Source organism: Anoplophora glabripennis, unplaced genomic scaffold (genome assembly GCF_000390285.2).
Source record: "Anoplophora glabripennis isolate ALB-LARVAE unplaced genomic scaffold, Agla_2.0 scaffold641, whole genome shotgun sequence".
Classification (NCBI taxonomy): Eukaryota; Metazoa; Arthropoda; class Insecta; order Coleoptera; family Cerambycidae; genus Anoplophora; species Anoplophora glabripennis.
The window spans coordinates 185,156-200,696 of record NW_019416746.1 but is presented as its reverse complement, the minus strand read 5'-3'; the positions used below and the strand labels follow the sequence as shown (position 1 = coordinate 200,696).

The following is a 15,541-nucleotide window of genomic DNA, read 5'->3' as shown; positions in this document are numbered from 1 at the left end:
ACGAAGGCCATGTTTTTTTTTAGAAGGCTTTCACTGCGCAACTATTCTGTTTATTTCTGCGTATAAAACAAACAAACACAATACATTTTCAATATAGAATTATACCTAAATTATAAAATTTATATAAAATTGAAAATAATTTTAAATTGCACAACCAAACGGAAATTTTAGGTGAATCGATGCGTTACTTGCGTCACCTGGCGAGCTATAACGATTGACTCATTGTTATAGCAGGATAATAAAGACTTATAAAAATAGTTGGATTGGCAAGTATGTATTGTTTTTTAGATAAGTTATACAATATTGTCATTAGTTGAAGTCGAAGGCCTTCCTGGTCGAGGATCATCTTCAACTGACTGACGACCATAGTGAAAACTAGTCCTAACATTGCATACGACCCAGAGCATCATTTCCGTAAGCTTGTTTCAAAAGTTGAAACGTTTTCGTGAAAGTTTTCCCCAGTTTTGTGACGTAGAATTTTTCATTAAAGTTTGACCAAGCATTTCACTTACACTCTATATATTGAATATACTCATATATGTACAGAACAGTCCAAGGTTGCACTGTTGTACGCAACTGATGAGGTGTGTGCATTCTCTTCTTTCGTTTTTCAATAATCCTTGATCGAAAATTTATGTTGTATGTACCTAATTTAAATAACTACAGAGTGTAACCTATTTACAGAGCATAATTTTGCAAAAAAGCTTTTTCAAAAAGTAAATGAAAAATTTTTAATTTTAAAATACTAACGGATACTGCAGACACATTATCTCACTTTAACAATAGACCTTTGAAATGATGACAATATTCCAACGTTTATGTAATTATGAGTATTTTAAAATTAATAAATTCACAGTGACTGGGCACTGGGAAAATATAAAAGTTACGTTATTACAGTACGTTACAGAAAATTAAATGGAATATCTAAAATTAGATTTTCGACATTTAAAACAACCTGATTGGTTGACATCTATTATAGTCCACGGACCCACGTACAAAGAAAAAAGTGATTACCAGCAAGCTGTAACTTTGCGTGCAGCTTAAGTTTGACAAGTCTCGCAAGATTTGACTACGAGGAAAATTCAATTTTTTAAACCCCCCAAAAAATTTGTCCGACAAAAATGTTGGTATTTTGAGTTTATCCCCCACCCCAAATATGTCGATTTGGTGACATTATGGTTGGTGACAACCAGCAAGCTGATTTTTCTGGAAGGGTTTGGTAATAAGATTTGAAATGAAAGTATCTTATTGTCCGACAAAAGCCCTGAGAAGTTTTTGCAGTCCGTCGCCCCGAAGATGTCGACTTAACGACAACATGGTTGGTGATAACCAGCAATCTGGTTTTGATTTTTTTCTCTAATAATTGAAATGTATAACACAATAATATACTTGTCCGCCAAAAAGATTGGAAAATTTGCCTTAAAAATGGGAAAAATTACTATTTTTGTGGTACCTAATGTTCATTCCGCTATAAAATAATGAATTTTTTAATGAAAAAATAAAGAAGAATAAATAAGAAAATTATCTTGTTAACAGGAGCAACAGAAATTGAAATTCATAATAATTATGTCTAACTAATTTAATTAATCACCATCAAAATGATTTCTTTGTTCAAATAACTTATATGTACATTATATTTTATAAACTATTGTAACTATTTTATAAAAAATGGTAACTGTACAATGAATGCATAAATAAGAATTTGATACCAAAGATGAGATACCTTAAAGTATAAAAAGTTATGTCGTTTTTAATACATTCAATCTACTGCAGCTAGCGCCCTCTATGAACTTCAACCAAAATGTGAACACATTTCAATTCCTCTACATAAAGAACTCCAAACCTTAAAATTTTGTGAGGATACTTGCATTTGTTAAGGACTAAATGAAAACAAAACTAAAATAATATTTTACATTTAACACCCTGTATCTCTTTAACTATCAACTTTTGGACTAAGGTAAGTTCGGCTAAATCGCAATATTTTTGCTTCGAGAATCTACCCATGAATTTTGACCTATTGGCTTGAGACCACCCTGTATACAATTTTTTTGTAATTGTATAAAAAAATAAATTTAAATTAGTCATATTTATTTTGAAACTTGAGAAATTTAAACAAAATCTTTATTATTCATATATTTTTTTTTATTAAATATAAATTTTTCTTCTACATCATGCGTAAGTATTGAAACCGCAAAATTTTATAGTTTAATTTTGTCGGACAATTAAATTCTCAGATTAATATTGTATTTTTTAAAATAATGACGCTTTTATCCGACAGCTGGTTATCACCAACCATGTTGTCGTTAAGTCGACATCTTCGGGGCGTCGGACTGCAAAAACTTCTCAAGAATTTTGTCGGACAATAAGACACTTTCATTTCAAATCTTATTACCAAACCCTTGCAGAAAAATCAGCTTGCTGGTTGTCACCAACCATAATGTCACCAAATCGACATATTTGGGGTGGGGGACAAACTCAAAATACCAACATTTTTGTCGGACAAATTTTTTGGGGGTTTAAAAAAATATATCTTTCATTTAAACTTAAAAAAAAAGTGCTGGTCATAACATTCCATGTTTATGCCAGATTGACATGTTTTCTTGAAAATCACGGGAAAACTTACCACTGTTGAATTTTCCTCGTAGTCAAATCTTGGGAGACTCGTCAAACTTCAGCTGCACGCAAAGTTACAGCTTGCTGATAATCATTTTTTTCTTTGTACGTGGTCCCGTGGACTATTAGTATAATTTCCAAAATATTTCTCTGTTTTTTTCATCAGATAAATATACTGTAATCAATATATGCGTTCATTATGAATGTATTGAATTACAAATTATTTGTAGGAAATTAAAAAAGCAAGGAAAAGCACACAACTTATTATGTTCATAATAACCTTGGTCAGTAATATACATTTACTATAAACAAATAGCAAGACATTGTATACATTTATACATTTACTAAATAACAATTAGCAACATTGTCTGCTGAATTAAATTTGTTGGGGTGCCTATTCCAAGAATATATCATCAGATACGAGAATATACTTTATTTATTAGGGATATGAAAAACGTGTACGCTGTGTATTTTCTTCTAATAAATTGCAAAAATGTTTAAAACATTTTTTACTTATATCTTGGAACCTATGCATATTGGAAGAATACTGAAGAGGAAAAAAGTTTTAGAATTGAATTTTACATAATATACTGTAAGTTAAAAATGTTTAAATTTATTACCGATGTTATAAAATAGCAATAATTGATGAAAAAAAAAGGCAAAATAATCAAGTTTTTTGGATAATTTTTTAAAAATATTTTCATTGCTTCGAGGGCATTCTAATTTTGGTAAAAAAAACTTTAAAGTATAATAAAACAACTCACCAAATTTCATTAAAATCGGTTCTATAGTTTTCGCAAAATAATATTTTGAAAAAATTTTGAAAAAAATTTTAGAATTTTCAAAATGTTGCACAGCCTCAAATAAAGCATATAGATACTTGGAACATTTTTTCACATAGAAAAGACCGCTCAACCTTTCAAATGGTTTTTGAAAAATTTAAATCGGTTGATTAGGACGGCGACAGTAAATTTTTAAATTTATTATTTTTTTATTTTTAAACAATTAGATTACCTTTATCAATTTGCAATTTAGTTTTTTTCAAAAATTATAATTTTAAAATGCTATTTTTTCTTAATTTTATCTGTATTAAAAAAATGAATTTCCAAATTATTATTTTTTAAATTGTTTAAATACATTCATATTCAGAGTGTTGAAATATATACGTGAACAAATTTTTTCATTAAAAGGATGAAATAGCGTAGGGTAAAATATACAGTATATTTAATGCATAAATAATCACTTTGTTTATAACAAAACATGTGCAAATTAGACAGTTGGTATTACGATATTCGAATTCCTTGGCTCGCGAGACATCGGATTAAAAAAAGATCGAAATTGGTCCGTTAGAAGCCGAGATAATGCAATTTTTTTCGTACCTTCGCATTTTGAACCTCTGAATTCATACAGTCTCGAAGCGAAAGCCCCCTCCCCCACTTTTCGTGTTTTGAGTCACTTTTCGCGCGTGCGAGCGACAGCTTTTCCGCTGATTTATTTGTTACCGATAACTTATGGATATGAAATTTTTTCCAGCTTAGAACTCGGAAAAACGAAGCCACTGGATCAAAGATTATTGCTAAATTGTTTATAAATTAACGGTAAATGCCGATAAACTTTGACCGCTTATATCTCGAGAACCAATAAACAGAATTTAACTTTTTTTTTAGAGAAGCGTCTTTCCGAGTATTTTAAAATTATAATTTTGGAAAAACTAAATTGCAAATTGATAAATGTAATCTAATTGTTTAAAAATAAAAAAAAGAGTGTTAACTTTAAAAATTTACTGTGGCCGTCCTAATCAACCGGTTTCAATTTTTCAAAAACCATTTGAAAGGTTGAGCGGTCTTTTCTATGTGAAAAAATTTTCAAGTATCTATCTTTTTTTCAAAAAATTATTTTGCGAAAACTTTTGAACCGATTTTAATTAAATTTTGTGTGTTGTTTTATTGTACTCTAAAGTTTTTTTTACCAAAATTAGAATGTCCTCGGTGCAATTAAAATATTTAAAATAAAAATATCCAAAAAACTTGATTATTTTGCCCTTTTCTCATCAATTATTGCTATTTTATAACATCCGTAATAAATTTAAATATTAAATTAAATTTGCAAAATCCAATTCTAAAACATCTTTCCTCTTCAATATTCTTGCAAAATGCATAGGTTTTTAATTTTTTTGCAATTTTGAAAATGTTCCGGGCCTCCCCCAGATCTAGGGATCTACACTTTTATTATGTGAGTTGTACTGAAGGTATTCCAGCAAAAATTAGCTTGCTCTTCTCTTCCATCCAATAAGTGGGATATTTCGACAGATCCGCCCTGATGGTGAATGTTTTGACAATTTAGTATGTCGTCTCTAGTAAAACAATATTCCTCCGTAAAAAGCACCTAGCTTGTAAAATCCTGATCTTGTGCTATTTGATGTTGAAAACACAGGCTAAATCCCCACGGGGCTGAAAATCGTTGTTATTTAATGCCTGAACCCTTTGTACATAATAGGGATGTAATAATTGTTCCCGTAGTACACGCCACACGGTACTGTTAGTTTTATACGTCGGTTAAATAATCCCGCAACACACAACACACGTGCACAAGATGCACAGGGTCGGCTTACATTTATGTTTAATTTTCTTAATTAATTTTCTCGAAAACAAGCATTTAGACCATCAGTTGCTTAATAAAAGTTGCTCAATTTCGTGCCCTCTATCACCATTTTCAAGGAACGCACTTATTTCAGAAACACCCTGTATAATATTTTCAGTTTTAGACTATAAAATAAGTATTTCAAGACAGTTTTACCGTTTTTGTACACCACTGACCGGCGTGGCCTTGAACTCGATGTTATTATTTATTATATTTATATCTGTCGCAGTTAAAGTTTTAACAGATAAAAGGCACTAAAATTCCCAAAAAAACTATTAGCTTAATGACGGTTAAAAAACCCAAAATTATAACCTTAGTAATTACAATATTTATTAGATAGATTATTATTATTATTACATATAAATAAATTGTCACGTGCTCTTTAAAGTCTACCACACACGTTCCAACTTAGATCACAGTTAGTTCTGCCATTGTAAACTGGGCTTTATTTATGGCTGGACTTTGTGTGACATTCTACTTGTTAAATTCAAAAAGTAAAGAAAAATGCGAACCTTGAACATTTTATTTGGCAGTAATTGGTAGAATAATTTAATCCGATTTTCCATTTTCAGTTTCTTTCAACGCAGTTTTGAAAGTGAAGGGGCAATTTTAAAACACACCAATTCAATTTACTTTAATTAAAATAAAATGCATCATTAATTGAGCAGGAAATTGGAAAATTAACAATGATTTAGCAAAACAAGGTCTTGCATCAGCCTCGCAGTCTGAATGAAACGAACTCTGAACGTAAGTCATAAAAATACTGAATTAATTTAATTTGGTCTCGCTTTAAATGTATCTTTTTCTTTTTACGTTTTACAAGAGAAGAGTTACTTAGTATGGAAATCCTATTATTTACGAAAGCATTTTTTTTTTAAAGTTATTAACATGTGTAGTTAGGTGTAAAAACTAGTTTGAGATAATGACTAAAAAGCAGGCACTTAAAACTGTGATTGGGAAATACTTCTGCGTCATTGTTTAAAAATTTAATTATTGGAAACAAGTAGGAAATACAACTACTTAATTTAATTTACAACACAGTTGTACCAGTTTCCAATTTATACTAGACTTTTTCTATTTCTGTTGACCTTCCACAATTTGAAATTCCTTATGGAGAGCGTATCAGCGGCACAAAATGCAGAAAAATCGATGTAATTCGAAAGCTAGAAATCCCAAGCACCGCTGAAGATAAATAAGAATGTTTGAAATACTAAATCAGTTCAGGTATTGTTAGTATTTATATTGCCAAAAGGTGACGATTTAATACCTAAAAGTTTATTGATTTATTGAATTTCAACATTACAAAAAATAAGGAAAACGAATACACTTTTCGACTAAGTTCAATTTTTTAAATATACTTGACTTCAATCAAATAAAGTTTTTTTGTAGAGAAGAAAGATTTAAAAGAGTCTATGTCAGCTCGTTTCTGTTGCTATTTGTTTGTCGTTCTCCGTTGTCCTTGAAAATAGCCGGGTGTCATAACATAAAGTTATTGTTATTCTTTAAACCCTAAATAGTAGCTATTAAATGTTTATAATTTTTCGTTTTTGTAGAAAACACTATTTTATGGAGCGACGCAGTTAAATAGCTTTTACTTCTTTCTTACTCGGTACCTTACGCCCGGTACTTTGAGTCTCGGTTAAGACTTGATTAGCTAATCAGATGATTAGACTGTGAATATACATTTATAAAATAAATCAGTACAATCATGTGATTACTTAACCAAGGCTTAACCGAGACTCAAAGTACCGGGCCTTAATGTATTCAACAAGTTTAAATAAAGATACTTTAGTCACCAGTTGAAATATATTGGTATACATATTACATATGGCTACTATATAATTTTTTCATTTATTTTAAAGTACTTCTTATTTTTACTCTTTTATTATTAGGTAATTAGGCAAATATTATTCACATATTGTAATTTCTACAGTTTTCCAGAAGTAAACCATGTAAATAATAGCTTTTTTCGCAAAAAATTTAGGGAGACAGCAAAATTTAAAACAAATATGAACGATTTTTTAATAAAAAGTATTGTGAACCACTGACTTCTGTCTGGTACTTACGTATAATAAAATTTGTCTCTTCTGAACAGGAGATATGGAAAGAAAAATTAGATAGGCAATTTCTTTAGACAATATATCCAAGAAATGTTCAAATATCTTCATAAAAATGTTTGTAAATGGTTATTGCCTTGCCATTTTTATCCAACAATGGTTTTTGACAACATTGTTGCTTTTAAACTCAATGTTCAATTGTTGATATGATTTTCGAGGCGAGAGTTGAAGTTTGCGGTAAACAATTTATTTTACATATTTAAAGCATATTGTTAAAAATTAACTCATTCCAAAAATATTCTTTATTTGTGTATCGCAATCTACATACTTTTTAAATTAATTTTTAATGGGTCTCAGATAGAGAGGCTATGTCTATAATATAGAAAGCAGTAGAACACCTGTTGACATTTGTTGTGTGTACAGGGCGATTCATAACTTATCAAAAAAAAAATGGGAAGAGATGCGTCATAAAAAATGGAGTCAATATCGTAAAAAAAAATTTCCGAGAAAAAAATTATTGAAGTTGTGTAGTATTTACAACTTATCGCTGGACTATGTAGTCTCGAAAGTCATTCGCGTTCGGCGCTGTATACAATGCGCTCTCGCCACGTGGCCCCAGGTGATTCCGAATTGTGTTTACATTAGTTTCAAAGTGTCAAAAATGGGTGACGTAAGTATATAGCAACTCGGGGTTGATGGAGATCGTTTTAATTTTTGGTGAAGTAAGACAACATTTGTGTTATAGTGAAGCATTTGTGTTATGGTGAAGCAAGACAACATCTTCTTTAAAACTATTTGAAACAATTAATAGAAATAAACAAAAAATTTAAATTTAAACAATTTGTATCTCGGAAAAGAAGCATATTTCGACCTACGTTTGTATGAACATTTTTCACAAAATAACTTCGGCAACCATCTCCTAAAATATTTCGCACTTATTTACAAATACCTTGTATAATTAACAGTGAGTTTTTGTTTTAAATAATTTTCTTGGTATATGATTTGGCAACCTCGCATGTGGTTCTCAAAATGTGTATGCGGATGAATGGATTTAAAACAAATATCTGCAAAGCCGTGTAGCGAAAAATTCTCTTTTGTACTGAACTTGTTTTAAATTTCACACCAGTTAGGTATTTACAAAATCAGTTGATGTTGTAAGATAAAGTTGAGGACGTATAAGTTCCATATTAGTCTTAAAAATGTGTGTTTATGTCATCCATTGGTTTGTACATAAAAGCAGTACTAGATGGTAAAAGATAAGAAAATCGTATTAGGTATTTGGAATGTGCAAGTTATAGTTTGTAGATCAATATTTTATGTATAAATTGGTGATAAATTACTGAGAAATACGGTTTATATTTATTTTACGCAGCTAAAATGCATGTACACATTTAAGATTCGCTCTGTATCTTGCTATAAATATAGGCACCTGTTAGTATTGTACGTAGAAATTGTGAATTTAAAGAAAATACACCTCTTTTCAACAATTCGAAGGGATTACTGTAACCTCCTCATTTACAAAATCGTGCCAAGTTGGAATTGGACCATGAAGTTTCAAACGATGCTTTCCTGTTATTGTCAGAATAAATCATTTTTTCATGGTGTGAGAACCTTGCTGCCGTCAATACAAAACTATGAAAATAGTAGCGAATGACCCAGCGTTTCCGACTTCCTTTTTTAGCTGATTAATATGTTTTTTATTTATTTATTATTTGTGCGTCTAGGTTATCCGCTGAATTGTTAGCATTTGACGCGTCCTTACACACAAGTATTCTAATTAATGAGTTAATTAAAATTTGATTTATGGTCAAAAATATTTGCGCTTAAATAAAATATGTAGGGGAAAGTTGCCAAATTTGGACCACCGCCTTAATTGGACCAGCCCGATATTTTTAGTATGGAGCATATATTTGCAACGCCACCTGCACTCACAGCATCTGCGACAATAACACTTGCGAATGCATCAGTGTTCTGTTACCAAGCAGATGTGTCGTATCGATGCCACATGAAATTCGATTTCGCGCGTTCCTGATGTAATATTGTGACATCGTCGCTAAAGAAATCATGGAAAAACGGTAAGTCGTATCGCAAATCTCATTGCAGTAGTCGAAAGCTTGTTTGTTTCCCCTTCTTTGGAGTGCATTGTGTGGCTGTTTGGGTTATGTGCTCCTTTTACACGCATAGACAAAATACAAAAACTGCCGGTTGCCTAAATTGGACCGCACGAGGGTTCCTCATTTGGACTGGTCCAATTTAGGAAACTGATCTGTTTAGAACTAATTTTAATTCTGTTTCTTTGCGGTTTGCAGAGGAAAATACGGAAAGTGGTCTGAAAATGAACTCCAGTTGGCTGTCGACGCATTCAGGAGGGCATTGGGCTAAACGAATGTGCAAGGCTACTTTAAAGCGACATATTGAAAATAAGAACAAAATAGCTAATGCCGGCACTAAGAAATTTGGCAAAGGCACAATTTTGCTAAAAGACATAGAAGAGGAACTTGTGAAGCATATAATAAAATTGGAGGAGATGATGTTTGGCTTGACCATAACGGATATAAGAAAACTTGCGTTTGAAATCGCAGCAAAAAATAATATCGCACATAAGTTCAGTATGCAAAAGAGTCTTGCGGGTAAAAAATGGTACTATGCATTCATGCGGCGTCATCCAACTTTGACCTTAAGGCAGCCCGAATCAACGTCGATAGCCAGAGCCAGAGGTTTCAACAGGCAAAATCTTTATCACTTTTTTGATATACTCGAAAGGATCAATGCCGAAAATAAATTAGACGCCACCAGAATCTACAACGTCGATGAGAGTGGCTTCTCAACAGTACAAAAGAAATCGCAGAAAATAATTGGACTAAAGGGAAAGAAGCAAATAGGGGCGATTGCAAGTGGGGAACGTGGTGTGAATACCACAATGGTTTGCTGTGTCAGTGCAGCGGGTCAATTCATTCCACCTATGCTGATTTTCAAGCGTATGAGAATGTCTCCTGAGCTCAAAGTAGGTGCACCTCCTGGCAGTTTAGTCGAAATATCTGAAAGCGGTTATATAAATTCCGAACTTTTTTGTAAATGGCTGCAACATTTCATCAGTGTGGTGAAGCCAAATAAAGAGATGAAGGTTCTTCTGTTACTGGACGGCCATTCCACTCACAGTAAAAATCTAGACGCGTTGATGCTAGCGCGTGAAAATGGAGTAATTTTACTTCAACTACCTGGACACACGACACATCGGCTCCAACCGCTCGATGTTTCTTTTTTTAAGCCAATGGAAACTTATTACACCCAGGCGATGGAACGTTGGTTAAGAACCAACCCTGGAATGAAAGTAACACAGTTCCAGGTATCGGAACTGCTCTCTGAAGCTTATGGTAAAGCAGCGTGTATTCAGACCGCTGTAAATGGATTTAAAGCAGCTGGAATTTGGCCTATTGATAGGGGTGTTTTTGCCGACCACCAGTTTGCTGCAGCAGATAATCTTTGTCAAGAAGATCAACCAATGGAGGATGCAGAAATCAATGGTGATGGGAGCGAAGAAAATCGAGAAGACAATCCACTTGAAACCTTAATAAATGAAAGAAGAGCAAGGGCGAATAAGGCGAAAAGAAATTTAGGATGCAGCATGCAAGGAAGCTTTATTGACCAGGGACCCTCTACATCAGGCACTAATCGGAACGCAACCAACGATGAAGTGAAGAAGTCGTCGTTAAATGTGTCTATCGAAGAACTCTCTCCAGTTCCAGTTCCCACCAAAACTCAAAGGTTGTCGAAAGGAGCTCAAAAGGCAGAAGAATTAACCAGTACCCCTTACAAGGACAACTTGATTGTTGTTAAGGAGAAAACGGCAAGAAGGAAAGGAAAACAACAAAAACCAAAAAACAATAAAAAAACAAAGCAAGAAAACCTCTTGGTTCTGTCCTTTGTGCAAGGCAAATGAGAAGAAGGACATGATCCAGTGTATGCAGTGTGATGTGTGGGTTCACGCGGAATGCGCCAATGTCAGTCCTCTTCGGAAAATATATTACTGTCAACAATGTTTGGGTTATACCTACTAATGAATAAAACACGTTTTTGCACTTGTTTTTGTACTCTTGTTTTACGGTCCAATTTAGGATACCTCCGGTTCAATTTAGGCAACCAGTTTCCTAAATTGTACCAGTTGCAAAAAGTTTTTCAAAAACGGATATTGAATTGTAAAATACCATTTTCACTGCTACTTTGCGTTAAATAGTTTAGAGAAGAACTATACTTTATGTTTCTGACCTCCGAACCCGAATATTTTGCATCCATACGGAGATATTTAACAAAAACCGAAAACTGGTCCAAATTTGGCAACCTTCCCCTAGATATGTTGTACATACATACATGAATGAATTTTCTATGTTTGAAACTATCTTCAACAGCTTTAAGAAGCCATTGCAGATATTTAACAACGAATTTTTCAAATAACAAATATTTTGATTGAAATGGGGCTTATATCTGTATTTGACCACCAACAGTTACAGATTAGGTGGTCCTATGAGGCGTTCCGTAATGGTCTCTATAACTGGTCGCATCCAATGCCTCCAAACATTTAGCAATTGTTCAATGTCGGCATCTTTAGTGGTAACGCTGCAAATGTTTTACTAAGACTAAGGCTGCTTAGTGCCTACCACGTCGTCACAAAAGTTTAATTAATCAGAATTATATCACGTTGTCGGCACCTTTGATCACTGCTGTCAGTGACCTTGAATGACGTAAATCCTCCACTTTTGGTATACAAAGTCAGGATTGTATTCAGTGAAATTTTGTTGCGCTAAACAGGGATGTACTAACAAAAAAGCCAGGAATTTATGTGCAGCAGAAAATAACAGTGACATGCAAAGACGTGGTTATTTACATGAAAAAGTGTTTTAAAAGCGAATTTTAGATTTATTTTATTTTTAAGTTAAACTAGTCTAATAATGAAATTATTTAATGTTAAAACTACTGAATAATTACATAAGTTTCAATGTTTATTAAAAGAATGAAAAATGAAAAGAATTGCAGTGGATAGATTTACAGAACCCTGTCCCAGCGAATATTATCTTATTTTTTTAAATAACTTGGCATCATCAAATACAAAAAACCAAGACATTGCTGGAAAGAGAATTTTCTGTAGAATACAAATTTGTAAAAATATACAGTGTTCCGTTTAAGAAAAACCACCTTCAAGATGCGCCGCCATAATGCATCACCCTGTATAATTCAAAATATTTTTAAAATGTGATCTATTTTAAGTACATCACTCCCATAAAATATTTCTTTTCAAATCTTTATAACAAGGGAGATATTGAACTTTGACACACTATTGGGCCACACTCGAAGAATCATTTATTTACACCACAACACATAAAACACAATAAAACATGTAAAACGACGCCAATGCTTAACGCACGGGATAACAAACAACAAACAGGCTCATAAAATGGCTAAAATACTCTTGTAACTATACCACTTTGTTCGCATACCAAAAGTGATATATCAAGATATAATTCTGATTGTTTAATCTTTTGTGACGTCGCGTCGTTACCGGTCTTATAGTATTTACGTCGTTGCGCGCGCATCTTGCAGGCCTGCGCAGTAGAGTGGTGGGAGTTCACGTTTGTGTTGCCGATCACGTCAGCACTGTCACGCGCGCCTTTACTTCTATGGAGGGAGGTAGAGGGCGTGGTTTTGGGTACGTTCCCGGCATGCTGCTCGTTTGTCCACACCTGCGCTGTAGGATGGTGGGCGTGGTCTCCTGTTCGTAAGTGGTATCGTCGATGCCGTTGCTTATGCTTTCAGGTCTGTGCCGTTGCATATCAGGTATTTTTTCTTTACGCCGTTGCTTGTTTTTTTTTTATAAGAGGTAACTATTATTTAGATGTTATTCGATCTTAAGTGCTTACCGTAAAACTCTGCCGTTCTCACAATTACCTCGGCGACTTTGAAATTTGCTGTATGTCCTTCATTTAATCTTATATTATTCTCTTTAAAAAATTATGCTATTTCTGGGAAATTTTAAGTCGTTTTTCATCATTTTCCCTTGGCGTTTTAGACATTCGAGCCCCACTTTGGATGCCATGTTGTCTTTTATCATCATTATTACGAGGATTACTTCTACCGCCTTTTTCTACTCTTGTACACACTTGGGATGGCACGGATCTGGAGGTTTTTAAATAAGTTTGGTTGTATTATGTTTTTGGGGTATTCGAATATGGTTACTCTTGTATCTGTAACACGGTCTTTGTAGCTTTGCCTTGCCTAGCACGAGTGTTGAGGGTTTGAAAAAATGGAAAGATTCTAGGACCTTGTGTAAGCCTTATGTGAGTGTCTTTGAGTTCGGAAGCTTCCAAAAGCTTGCCTTATCTCGTGGGACTTTTATCACTGGATTGGATAAAGCTTGGCTGTTTGGGGCTCTAGAATTGAGATCTAGGTCGGGAGCAGTAAGTTCGCAAAAATTTATACAAATTTTGAACAATGTTTTGAATTATTAAATAAATGCGTTTTCCACGTTTGTTAAATAAAGGATTTATTGAACTTCTACTAATTACAATGATTACAAATTCGATAAATTTTCTTGATGGGTCCACAAATGTTCTGTAGCGAACTCCGCTTTGAGTTTGGACAATTAGCCTCTCTGAATTTTGTCTATTTTTGGATTCCCGCAGTTCGAATCTCACATTTTGCGAAATCCGAAACTGGGGTGATTTTTTCAGTCGGCTGCTCTGTCATCAGCATCGGCCTTTGCCTGCTATGGCTTAGGTCTTTCTGGCGGCTCCTCCTCCTACTTCTTGGCTTTCTTTGGACATGAGCCTAGTTTGGTTGCAATTGGCCCTGCGTAGAATAATTGGAGACGGCTTCGTGGTTCCGATTAGAAACTTGAGCGAAAGTTTGGAATCACACTCGGAACTTGGAGGACGACAATATCTATTGCCGCGAATAAACTAGCAATTTAGAAAGCAGTCAGATTTTCTAGAAGCAGCAAATTATGTCTTAAATTAAGTATTTTATCGACATATAGAATACATAAAAATTGATGAATTATTTTTATCAGTATTTATGAATGAATAGTTAATTAAAAAAAAAAATGTTTCATAATTGTTCCTTTAATTCGAAATGATTTAATATGTAGATATTTATGCACGGCTATTAAAAGAATGAACTGAATTATCATTTTATCTAATAACAAATATCTGTGATTGATTACTGTGATGCATGTGAAAATTGCCGTGTCATTATCGATAATAGTAGTTATTAGTGTTATTGCTATGATAACGGACATTATAAGGGGCATTTTTCTCATGTTCAATCGAACATCATGATTTGTTTCAAAGCGTCGAAATTTATTTTTCTCTTCCTTGTGGTAATAAATGTGAACAGTCGAGGAAGAGAGCGCTATGTGGAATTTTTGACAGATATGATAAGCCAGTTGAAGCATTCAAATAAAGTTATTTCTTTCTTGTGTTGGAAAAGAGGTCTGACTTTATAATTATTATTTTCTCGTATATGTCTTTTGTATGTCGTAAAATATTTGTTTCAGGTGATTTAAACGTTCTGTCCAAAAGATTTTCACAAAATTTCATTTCGCATGGGTTGCTAAGTACTAATCCTAATAAGTATAGACTCTATAATGGCAATAAAGTCTTCGTGTTGAATATGTATTGTGAGGGATCGGTTGAGCAGTTAACAGAAGTAAGATTTTTCTAAATAATATGCCACGGAAGCATAAATGTTAATCAATTTTAGGCCCTTAAGAGTAATCTTTTCGATTCCACCTCCGTCTGGATCATTTTCGGAGAGTTGGATGTAATCAAGTCATATAATTTTTATTTTCCTATCAACAGTTTGGTGTATGTCGTTGAAAAAAAGGATCATTTACATTTTTCTGTGAAAATCATTTATAAAAACAACAAAGTGGACCTAGGATATGTCGAAATTGATGTAGCAGAATGGCACCTTCAGGAAAGATTTTTGTATTTTAACAAATTTTTCCTTTCTACAAACAGATCCGACTTATTGGGAAGCCCCATTAGGGTTTCTTACGTCGTGATGTACAATAACACTTTAAATCACTTATGGGATTATAGGTAACGATAAAAGAAATATAAATTCTTAATTTTTTGAAAACACGTTTATCTATTTTTAGAAACACCCACACTGACATATTAACAAGGGCTAATTATGGTATAATCTCACATGTTTTAGAATTGTTGAATGCTTCTAAG

At 33.2% G+C, this 15,541-nt stretch overlaps 1 protein-coding gene across 1 annotated transcript; it reads left to right on the top strand.

The window, feature by feature from the left end:
- Positions 1-9,645: 9,645 nt before the first annotated feature.
- Positions 9,646-11,250, top strand: LOC108912104. Its single transcript, XM_018717268.1, has one exon. The coding sequence runs from the start codon at positions 9,646-9,648 to the stop codon at positions 11,248-11,250; it is 1,605 nt and encodes a 534-aa protein (XP_018572784.1).
- Positions 11,251-15,541: the final 4,291 nt, after the last annotated feature.